The sequence below is a fragment of the Staurois parvus genome, unplaced genomic scaffold, assembly GCF_062004578.1.
Source record: "Staurois parvus isolate SC_StPar_1 unplaced genomic scaffold, SC_StPar_1.0 ptg000244l, whole genome shotgun sequence".
NCBI classification, from domain to species: domain Eukaryota; kingdom Metazoa; phylum Chordata; class Amphibia; order Anura; family Ranidae; genus Staurois; species Staurois parvus.
The window spans coordinates 6,970,573-6,983,142 of record NW_028318040.1 but is presented as its reverse complement, the minus strand read 5'-3'; the positions used below and the strand labels follow the sequence as shown (position 1 = coordinate 6,983,142).

Here is a 12,570-nt window from a genome sequence, read left to right as displayed (position 1 = left end):
TATAAATGGGCCATAAAATATGGGCCATGGTGTGAGTATCCTTTAGCTATATATATTATATATATATAAAGTAGATATTGATATAGTAAGCTATAAGGTATATTATATAAGGTATGCACCTTGAAATTCAAATACAATTATACATTAAATCTAAACTGTCTAATGATTTGAATTGTGTAGTCTACAAACAGTATTATACAACAGAAGGTAAAGGTTTTAAAAGTGTAGCACTACCCCCCTAGGAGTTGCTGAGTTTTGGGTCCCCCTAAAGCTATGCACAGGGGGCAGGCAACAAGCATTTTCTTCCACACTTTGCACACTGGAGGCAGTAAACAGTCCTTAAGCTTGGTTTTGTTGTTTTATTAAGGGGCTATCAACTTGGATAGGGGTCTAGGGGTATACAGGATGCCCAAGGAAACTGTAAGCTTGAGGACAACGTAAAGTAACTATGTAGAAAAAATGTGGACAAAAATAGTCTCTCCTCTAAGAGCATCCAAAGCTCCTTGGTGTACCTCCTCAGACCCCAGATGAATCCTCCTCCTCATCCAGCTGCTTGAGAGTATTCTTTGGGCAAGGGAGCCCAAGAACTGTAGACTGAGAACAGTCCCGGATGCAGATTAGTTGGGTATTGCACCTGACTGCCCTCTTCCTTTATCAGGCCCAGGGGGTGTAGGAGTACTCACTCTGGCTTTCCCTGTATGCTTGGTGGGTTGGTGGCTCCTTCCCTGCTTCACAGGCCATCCTCCCAAGGAGACGATGGGACAGAGATCCTCCCTTCTAGAATTCTGCCTGCAGGTGTTCTCCCCACCCTGGGGCCCTCTCCCAAGCTCTTCCCTTCAGCCTTCCTCTCCATCTTCCACCTGACACTGCACTGACTGCTCCCAGGCTCTGTGATACTTAAGGGTTGCCTTGGTCACCATGCCAAACCTCCTGCCAGCGGATTGGCCAAGGTCCCTCAAGCATGCAGTTCTGAGTCTCCTCCTCTCCTCCATCCCTCCTTCAGAAAGCTGTCAGGTTTCTGAAAAAGTGGTAGTGTTCCAGAAGCTCTGACTTTCAGAACCTCCCTAGCTTGTCCTGAGGTGAACTCCTGTATCATTCACAGGCTGACTCATCCCAGGCCGCTACTCAGCCTCTGTCTAAAAAACCACACAGGTGGCAAAAATAAAAAAAAGTGTCTCTCAGCTGGTGCTATTGCTAGTGCTATTTTTTTTCCACACAGAAAAATCTAAAAGGTGATTGGCTGCTCTCCATTTGAGATTAAATTTGTCTTGGTCCCTTTTAATTAATTTACCCCATTGAGTTTGTGAGTACCAGAAATGAAAATGACTCTACAGTTCCAATTTAAAACAGAGAAACAGTATGCGCTCTCCGCATAGCATAATGTAGGTCAAATGCAGAGTGCAGTATGGAGACTCCAACATCTTGCAGTGTGTTCTCTGCATAATGCTGCAGAGAACAGTATCAGATAAGAGGTAAGTCCTGTCACATCACCAATCAAAGCCACATTTTTTTTATCATTCTTTACAAAGCATAGGGCTTTGCTTGCCTCAGGGTAGCTTTATACCATTGTGTTTTGCTGTAAAATGTGTTTTATCTAGCAATAATGGTAAGCAAATTAAAGGGCAACGTTCTGTGATTTCTGAATTTTGAATGGCACCCCAATGCATATACACAGCACACATGCATTTTAACACACCACAATGCACAAATGTTAACCATCAGCTTTAAAGTCTAGTCTGGTCATGTGATCTACTATGTCACCCAGTGGCGGCTTCAGGGGAATAGACAGAACACCCCACGATGACTGCAGTGATATCACCCATAGACTCCCATTGTACAGCCTTTGTTGACACTCCCTCTTCTCCCATGCAGCCGACACTGGCTGACGCAGGGGAGCCGAATCAAGTGACTGGACTGGAATGGGCTGAAAATCGGTAAGTATATATCTTTTTTTACACAGGCTAGGTGGTAAAGTTGTTAGGAGGGGGAAGGGAACATTTTTAAGACTAGTTAGGATATAGCTTGCATTCTAATGTAAGGTAAGCTCCTAAAAAAAAAAAAAAAAAAAAAAGTTACAGGTGTCAATAGCGCATTCAGGTTTAACCTCCCTAGCGGTCTGATTATGTCCATATTTCTGTGCTGAAAGCGGTACATTTTTTTGCATAGAAATATGTATTTTGTTTATTGCAGGCCTGTAATTTTTAGGAATAACTCACTAAAATCTGTCCGAACAAGAGTCTAATAAACATCCCGGGTATGATAAAACTTGAAACACAAAATCATAAATTATAATTTAATAAATAATCATAAAAATAATAATATAATAATAATAAATTTAATTCAATAATATAATCAAACCAAAAACACTGAAATTTTAAATATAGCGCCAAGTTCGCACATCACTGAGCAAAGTCGCAAAATCGTTTTCAGTGTCTGATGACGAATTTCCCCACAAATCATTATCACTCAATTCTGCAAGTGGTTCTGATTTACTATTGCTGTTCTCTTGCTGGTCTAAAACCGCTTTTGACCAAAAGGGACTCTTTTTGGATGCCATGCACTTTTCTAAGTTTCCAGGCAGAAAAAACAGTCAAAATGCAGGCAGGGCACAGGAGAAAGCAGTAGGGACAAAATGTATGTGAAATGGTTTGATACAGTAATGTTTTACTATGTCAAATTCATTTCTCCGAAAATGAGAAAAATGTTTAAATTTGCGGCTGTTCCGGCCTCCGTACGTCCGGACGCTCGCAGGGACCGGAACACGGAAGTCGGATGCCGGCATCGGCCGGGGGAGATGGCCGGGAAGGCTGCACGGGACGCATCACGGGAGCGAAGGACAAGGTAAGCGCTGCAGGGAATCCCTGAGCAACAAGTGTAGCTCGGGGTTACCGCTTTTGGTACTGAAACTTTACCCCGAGCTACACTCGGGAATACCGCCAGGGAGGTTAACATAATAACAGCCATTATCTGGTTGCAGAATCCTTAAGCAAGCAGAACACAATTGCTGAATTCCCCAAAATATAGCAAATACGCCAAACAAGAACAAGCGTAGCTGGCAAGGCCTAGCAGAATATTGTATTGGTAACCTCTTGTTTGTAATAGTACACAACAAATCTCACTAACCATAACTGGTTGGTGTAAGAATCCGTGTTTAATATGAACATTATGGACAGTATATTTTTTTACATTCTGACTCTTTTTAAATATTAAAAAGAGGCTGGCCAAGCTTAGGCAACAGTCATTGAAAGGTGTAAGTTTATGCCATGTTCTTGAAACACAAGGCACCTCTTTATTTCATATTACGTTTTAAATATAATATGAAAAATGTACTCTATTCTGATGGCTGTAATAAAATTGAAATGTCTCTGCAGTGTTCAGTTTTAATCTCCAGGAAAGGTTCATGTTTCACATTTTCCTTAACTGTTCCTGAAACATCATTCTGAGAGCCTCCATTCTCTTGCAAATGTTCTTAATTGCACAATGATGTATCCTCTCCTGCAAAAAGGAATCCACTTGAGAATACCATTGTCTCATCCACTCTGTTTCTTTTCCATTGCAAAGGCTAAGTCCTCTGTACACTTTAGTCAGGAAAGAGACAATTTTCTCATCATTGCACATTTTGCACCGTTGAAATATCCAGTCCCACCATCCTTCCCAAAACACCTGGCCATAATTCTCATCTATGTGGGCAACGATGATGCTTTTCAGAGATTTTTCCTTCAAGTTTGCAATATCATCTGATTCGAGATTATTTCCCAGCAGCCTAAATGAAAAAAAAAATCAAGATGAGGGAAAAACATTTTAATTATTTGGAGATGAATACTTACTTTATTGGATATTTGATATTTAGTTTATACATTTTTTTTAAATTCAAATGGAATAGGATGGGGGATCACATTAGGGGAAAGCCAAAGCAAAAAGATTCCTTTAGTCAAATAACCTAATTGTTAGTAACACATGCTGTATCAGTTACTATGAACTGATTTTTCTTTTTTTAAAAAGACAGATGTGTTAGTCTAATCTAATTTAGTCTTGACTCAGAAATGGAAAGTCCATGATCCCTCTGTGCTGTACAAAGAAAGGTTTTACATATGTCAGATGCATAATACCTTAAACCAAATCATAATACAAGTCAGGCTTAAAAACTCAATTCCAGTTTCATGTTTTTAAATACAGTAGTTCCCAAACAATTATAAAATAGAAAGCATCTCTTACTGCAATACTCACCTCCTGTTTGGCACCATCTCCTGCTCTGAAATCCAGCACCAGTTCTTTTACAGGTTGAATGGCGCCCAGCCTCATTCTGCCTAATTCCTCTAAGTGCAAGGTGTCATAAATCCTCCCAAGGGAGACCTCAATATGGCACCCAGCACTTACAGAACAATGATGCAAAGCACATCATTGACATCATCAGTTTAGTGTTTCTTTCTCCGTCATTGAGAACTGCCCAACCAGAGATAGAGGACTCATGTGACTGGCCTGAAGACATTTTTAAAAAGTAAGTGTACCTTTACCCAAAACTTTTTTATTTTTTGGATAGAATGGGAAAAGGTTGGAACCCCTGTTAGGTTTTAATGTATCTTTTAGGGAGATTTCCCCTCACTTTCTACTCTAGGGACAGCGTTTTTCCACACAGAAGGTGAGGAAAAGTCTGCAACAGAGAAACAGAAAATAATAAAATGCTAATAGAGGTTCTGGATTTCCTCAACTTTTTTGTTTCTGTCTGTGTTGCTGTTAGAGTGATTTCCCCTCACTTCCTGTCCTAGGGACAGCCAGGCAGGAAGGAATCTCTCCAACTGAACTTCTGATGGCAGTGAAACTTGAGTTCTAATCCTTCCACTCTCTATTCAAAACTTGATATGAGTTCTAATCCTTCCACTCTCTATTCAAAACTTGATATGAGTTCTAATCCTTCCACTCTCTATTCAAAACTTGATATGAGTTCTAATCCTTCCACTCTCTATTCAAAACTTGATATGAGTTCTAATCCTTCCACTCTCTATTCAAAACTTGATATGAGTTCTAATCCTTCCACTCTCTATTCAAAACTTGATATGAGTTCTAATCCTTCCACTCTCTATTCAAAACTTGATATGAGTTCTAATCCTTCCACTCTATTCAAACTTGATATGAGTTCTAATCCTTTCACTCTCTATTCCAAACTTGATATGAGTTCTAATCCTTTCACTCTCTATTCCAAACTTGATATGAGTTCTAATCCTTCCACTCTATTCAAACTTGATATGAGTTCTAATCCTTCCACTCTCTATTCCAAACTTGATATGAGTTCTAATCCTTCCACTCTATTCAAACTTGATATGAGTTCTAATCCTTTCACTCTCTATTCCAAACTTGATATGAGTTCTAATCCTTCCACTCTATTCAAACTTGATATGAGTTCTAATCCTTCCACTCTATTCAAACTTGATATGAGTTCTAATCCTTCCACTCTATTCAAACTTGATATGAGCTCTAATCCTTCCACTCTCTATTCAAAACTTGATATGAGTTCTAATCCTTCCACTCTCTATTCAAAACATGATATGAGTTCTAATCCTTCCACTCTCTATTCAAAACTTGATATGAGTTCTAATCCTTCCACTCTCTATTAAAACTTGATATGAGTTTGAATCCTTCCACTCTCTATTCAGAACTTGATATGAGTTCTAATCCTTCCACTCTCTATTCAGAACTTGATATGAGTTTGAATCCTTCCACTCTCTATTCAGAACTTGATATGAGTTATAATCCTTCCACTCTCTATTCAGAACTTGATATGAGTTTGAATCCTTCCACTCTCTATTCAGAACTTGATATGAGTTCTAATCCTTCCACTCTCTATTCAGAACTTGATATGAGTTCTAATCCTTCCACTCTCTATTCAAAACTTGATATGAGTTCTAATCCTTCCACTCTCTATTCCAAACTTGATATGAGTTCTAATCCTTCCACCCTCTATTCAAAACTTGATATGAGTTCTAATCCTTCCACTTTCTATTCCAAACTTGATATGAGTTCTAATCCTTCCACTCTCTATTCCAAACTTGATATGAGTTCTAATCCTTCCACTCTCTATTCAAAACTTGATATGAGTTCTAATCCTTCCACTCTCTATTCCAAACTTGATATGAGTTCTAATCCTTCCACCCTCTATTCAAAACTTGATATGAGTTCTAATCCTTCCACTTTCTATTCCAAACTTGATATGAGTTCTAATCCTTCCACTCTCTATTCCAAACTTGATATGAGTTCTAATCCTTCAACTCTCTATTCAAAACTTGATATGAGTTCTAATCCTTCCACTCTCTATTCCAAACTTGATATGAGTTCTAATCCTTCCACTCTCTATTCAAAACTTGATATGAGTTCTAATCCTTCCACTCTCTATTCAAAACTTGATATGAGTTCTAATCCTTCCACTCTCTATTCAAAACTTGATATGAGTTCTAATCCTTCCACTCTCTATTCAAAACTTGATATGAGTTCTAATCCTTCCACTCTATTCAAACTTGATATGAGTTCTAATCCTTTCACTCTCTATTCCAAACTTGATATGAGTTCTAATCCTTTCACTCTCTATTCCAAACTTGATATGAGTTCTAATCCTTCCACTCTATTCCAAACTTGATATGAGTTCTAATCCTTCCACTCTATTCAAACTTGATATGAGTTCTAATCCTTCCACTCTATTCAAACTTGATATGAGTTCTAATCCTTTCACTCTCTATTCCAAACTTGATATGAGTTCTAATCCTTCCACTCTATTCAAACTTGATATGAGTTCTAATCCTTCCACTCTATTCAAACTTGATATGAGTTCTAATCCTTCCACTCTATTCAAACTTGATATGAGCTCTAATCCTTCCACTCTCTATTCAAAACTTGATATGAGTTCTAATCCTTCCACTCTCTATTCAAAACATGATATGAGTTCTAATCCTTCCACTCTCTATTCAAAACTTGATATGAGTTCTAATCCTTCCACTCTCTATTAAAACTTGATATGAGTTTGAATCCTTCCACTCTCTATTCAGAACTTGATATGAGTTCTAATCCTTCCACTCTCTATTCAGAACTTGATATGAGTTTGAATCCTTCCACTCTCTATTCAGAACTTGATATGAGTTATAATCCTTCCACTCTCTATTCAGAACTTGATATGAGTTTGAATCCTTCCACTCTCTATTCAGAACTTGATATGAGTTCTAATCCTTCCACTCTCTATTCAGAACTTGATATGAGTTCTAATCCTTCCACTCTCTATTCAAAACTTGATATGAGTTCTAATCCTTCCACTCTCTATTCCAAACTTGATATGAGTTCTAATCCTTCCACCCTCTATTCAAAACTTGATATGAGTTCTAATCCTTCCACTTTCTATTCCAAACTTGATATGAGTTCTAATCCTTCCACTCTCTATTCCAAACTTGATATGAGTTCTAATCCTTCCACCCTCTATTCAAAACTTGATATGAGTTCTAATCCTTCCACTCTCTATTCAAAATGTAAACATTGTTTAGGCTATTGACGGATTTTAACTTCACTTTTCCAAAACTGTTACAAATACAAGCCTAGTGTTTGTTAAATTCTTGATGATTAAGTCATTTTGTACAAATGCTGTACTTCTGGATCATCAGGGAAGGGGAGTTGGGCGATATAAATTTGGATACATACGCAGATGCAGTATTAATTCAAACAGATACACACTGATTTTCCCACCTAACAGTATTGCAGCAGTAACAAATAGGCAGAAAGGTCAGGCACTCTCCATGTACATGTCATATGTATGGGCACTTTAACACATTAACACATTACTTATTACCATGAAAGGCAAAATGGTTTTCCAAAAGTTAATAAAACATGGATACTTACACAACATGTGCTAAGCTTGAGTTGAGAGAAGATATGTCAGAAAATTGTTCAATGGCCTTGTAACTGATGTTATTACCTTCCAGCCTGTAAATAAAAGTTTTTGAAAGTTTATTGGTGCTCTCCTTGCCAATGTTATAAAAGGTTATTTCTTTACAAAGCCTTGAGCATACTTAAATATCTCTCCTAATAGGACTGTTGCTGATTCTGTTTGGTCAATGAATCTTAGGTATCTAATCCATACAAATTCACATTTTAGATACTTCATTCTATGTATAATACTTTTATTTTGATAAAAATAGATTCTTTTGTTGAAAAAAATCACTACATGTAATCACAACAAAGGGGTTAGTTATCAGGTTGTGGTCTAATTTAGCTGCATTTGTAGGTGGTCCCCATGGAACTGTATTCTGTCACTTTGCAATCTTGTGCTATTTTTAGATGGCTTTGTATTTACAGATTCAGTTTTGTTATTGAGTATGTGGATATTGAATTCACATGTAGGGAACAAAACCATACTTGCACTTCAGAAAGCATTGCAAAATAGAGTTACCTTCTATGCAGTCATATATGTGTCAAACTAGATCATCTGGTTCACTGAACGTGTTGTTTGTATATACTGTAAGTGGGTACCGTATTTTCCGGCGTATAAGATGACTTTTTACCCCTTGAAAATCTTCTCAAAAGTCGGGGGTCGTCTTATACGCCGGTAACGGTATGCTGACACTTTTTAGGGGGGCGGCGCGGTGCCGCCGCCGCCCCCCCCCCCTTCCAGCAGAAGGGAAACTAAGTACAGGGGTGGGCAGGGGCTGCTGTCTCTTACCTGGCTCCGGTCCCATGACGATCCGGTCCAGGAAGCGGCTGCTCCTTCCTTCGGTTCGTCCACTGGATGTTCGCGCGGCTGCTCGGCTCCGCCTCCTCACCGGTGATTGGCCGCCAGAACTGTAGCTCAGGAAAGGCACACAGGCGGCCAATCACCGGCGAGGAGGCGGAGCTGAGCGGCCCCGCGAAAATCGAGTGGAGATGCAGGTAAGTGTGCCGTGCTTAGGTGCTGCTGCAACCACATATGCTGGCTGCAGCCGCACCGTACTGGAACAGAGGTCAGCAAGTGTCAGTGGGAGGAATAGTGCCCCATCGTTGGTGTCACTGATACCAATGATGGGGCATTATTCCTCCCACTGACACCAACGATGGGGCACTTTTCCTCCCCCCCACTGACACCAACGATGGGGCACTATTCCTCCCCCCCCCACTGACACCAACGATTGGGCACTATTCCCCCCCCCCACTGACACCAATGATGGGGCACTATTCCACCCCCCACTGACACCAATGATGGGGCACTATTCCACCCCCCACTGACACCAATGATGGGATACTATTCCTCCCCCCCACTGACACCAACGATGGGGCACTATTCCTCCCCCCCCACTGACACCAATAATGGGATACTATTCCTCCCACTGACACCAATGATGGGGTGCTATTCCCCCCAATGATACTAATGATGGGGCACTATTCCTGCTACTGATACCAATGATGGGGCACTATTCCTCCCACTGACACCAATGATGGGACACTATTCCTCCCACTGATACCAATGATGGGGCACTATTCCTCCCACTGATACCAATGATGGGACACTATTCCTTCCACTGACACCAATGATGGGGCACTATTCCTGCCACTGATACTAATGATGGGGCACTATTCCTCCCACTGACACCAGTGATGGGGCACTATTCCTGCCACTGATACCAATGATGGGGCACTATTCCTCCCACTGACACCAATGATGGGGCACTATTCCTCCCACTGACACCAATGATGGGGCACTATTCCTCCCACTGATACCAATGATGGGGCTCTATTCCTCCCACTAATACCAATGATGGGGCACTATTCCTCCCACTGACACCAATGATGGGGCACTATTCCTCCCACTGACACCAATGATGGGGCACGATTCTTCCCACTGGTGTGCACTGGAAGAGGGGTAGTCTTATACGGCGAGTATAGCCCAAACACTACATTTTAAACAGGAAAAGTAGGGGGTCGTCTTATACGCCCAGTCGTCTTATACGCCGGAAAATACGGTACTTAAAACTCTAACCACTTGACCGCTTGTACCACCTTCATGACCAGGGCAATTTTTTTTTGCTATTCAGCACTGTGCTACTTTAACTGGCAATTACTCGGTCATGCAACGCTATATCCAAATTAAATTTATATTTTTTTTTTCAGACAAATAGAGCTTTCTTTTGGTGTTATTTAATCACCACTTGGATGTTTTGCTATGTAAATGAAAAAAAATACCAAAAAGTTTGAAAAATTACACAATGTTCTTAGTTTTTGTTATAAAATATTGCAGAGAAATAATCTTTCTTCATAAATGTAGATCAAAATGTATTCTGCTACATTTCTTTGGTAAAAATAACCCAAATCAGTGGATATTATTTAGTCTGTGTGAAAGTTATAGTCTTATGCCATATATATTTGAAAATTGATCAATCCTGATGTACTGATGACTTAACTCATTTATTGAGGCCCTAACATGCCAGGACAGTACAAATACCCCCCAATTACCCCTTTTTTTGGAAATTAGACAGTCCAAGGTACTGTATTTAGTAAGAGGCATGGTGCGTTTTTTGAAGTTGTAATGTTTTGTCACAATTTTTTGGAAAATAAAGAAATTAAATAAAATTTCTTTTTTTACACATTTTTTTCTGTTTACATTCTGTCATCAGCACAGTACAGCATTATCATATGACTGGTGTGGCTGTGGTCAGGGATACTGACTGGTAACAGTATGTAAAAAAAGAAAATAATAAATAAATACTATTTTATTCAACTTTTAATTTTTTTTTCATGTTTTAACATTTGTTTTTCTTTTTTTTACATACTGTCATCAGATTAGTTCAGTGTTACCAGTGAGGAGTGATCAGGGATCGACCCAGGTACCATGTGGTCACTTGTGACCAATCACAGCATCATAATAGTAAGCAAAATTTCATTAACGAAAGCCATTCAGGACAGTTTTCTCTAAATTGTAATCAGTGATCACTATGATTGGTCATAACAATCACATAATACCCTGGCAGCTCATAGCAGTTGGGTACCAAGCACTGTGATCTGTTGTGCCCACCAGACAGAACAGTCACAGAATCATTCCCCAGGGGGTGCGCTGCCACGTGCCAGTACATCACAGTGCCTGCAGCTGCCACCCACCTACAGTAAAAGTACTGTAGGCAGGCAGTAAGTGGTTAATACATTGTCAATGAAACATATTTAATTATTCCATTTTGCTGATGTCTGAGCCTTGAACATCAAATTGCATAATCTATTTGCTGCCTTACTAGTTTTGCAGCCCAACAACTAACTGCCATAACACAATTGTTTTCCCATAATCTACTCTATTTAAGATGTGCTATCATTCACTTCTGTGAAGTAGAGAGCTTAATGGACTGCAAAAAAACTTTCATTACAAAAAATAGAGACAAACAGAGCTAGAATTTTGTCATTGCCTGTAGGCACAGAACTTTTTGTGCCCTAAGTAATAATATTAGGATCAAGCTTCTACATGAAGCTTTTCCTGGTTTTCCTGGTCCTAAGTCAGTTTAGAATAACATAATAATGGGTAAATATCTTTATATTAAGTCATCATTTCTATCGATGATGGAAATGTGTGGCCAATAATTTTACACAGAAAAGTTGCCTCTGGTGCCTAATAGTACAAGTATACCCATAGATGTGCGCACGGTGTGTGCTGGGTATGCCTGGGCACACCCTATTTCAAGAGAATCAAGGGTATTTGCCTCCAGCAGCAGCTGAAAGACTGCTTCTCCTCCTTTCCCTCCTGGTGGCATACCAGTCTATGCCACACCTGCCCTACCTGAATTAATGACTAAGCCTTGCTAATTACCATTACACTGTCCAATAAGACCACCTCAATATAGGAACTCTTGTTAAACAGGAAGGGGAGTTAAGCAGTTCATGGAGCATTGCCAAAAAATCCTGGAAATCATGGATATATGCCTTAAATGTTTTAAATGCCTAAATGACAGCTAAATGGCAGAATAATAACTCTGCTTAAACATCAAACACAATTTTACATTGGAGGGATAAATTATGATAAATGCATATGTGCAATGGGATACTGGTTTGAAAATAACATAGTTATTACATGTGGTCTGTCTTTAAAATGTATTACCACATCTGCTAAAGGAAACCTATGCTAACGAAGGAATCTCTCACTACATGGAGGCATTTGTAGGTATCTACTGTTAAGTACCAGTTGCAATTTAAGTGTAGCTTCTGCCAAGAAGGGGTGGGATCTCTGTCAGGTTTTTACTGCTGTCTGAGGTCCTGCCAGTGACAATTTTTCACCCAGACAGAAAGCGGGCACAATTCTTTCACAGGTACACAAACAATAAAAAGCTGTCAGTTGCTTTTATAAAAAAAGGAAAAAAAACAAGGGGGGAGATTTTTCTGTTTATGTTCATCTTAAAGGTTTCTTCCCACTTCTTGCCTTAGTGATGCATTATAACCAGGACAAGAACTTTCCTCTAAGGTCCACAGAGACAGGCTTTTGCTGGAATTATTTTTTAAAGTAACCACATGTATAAATTAAATAGATGGATGGGTGTACTGACCCTATAAAGAAAACTTGTACTAATAGAACTTCTCATTGTTGATCTCCTT

At 39.4% G+C, this 12,570-nt stretch overlaps 1 protein-coding gene across 1 annotated transcript in view; it reads right to left on the bottom strand.

The window, feature by feature from the left end:
* Positions 1-3,132: 3,132 nt before the first annotated feature.
* Positions 3,133-12,570, bottom strand: part of LOC149459854 (NACHT, LRR and PYD domains-containing protein 3-like) — a 90,931-nt gene continuing 81,493 nt past the window's right edge. Inside the window, exons 6-7 of the mRNA XM_089680543.1 lie at positions 7,873-7,956; positions 3,133-3,763 (exon numbers count right to left, since the gene is read on the bottom strand). Of these exons, the coding sequence (XP_089536669.1) occupies positions 3,406-3,763; positions 7,873-7,956 (442 nt within the window). The 3' untranslated portion in view covers positions 3,133-3,405. The remainder of the gene's footprint in view (positions 3,764-7,872; positions 7,957-12,570) is intronic.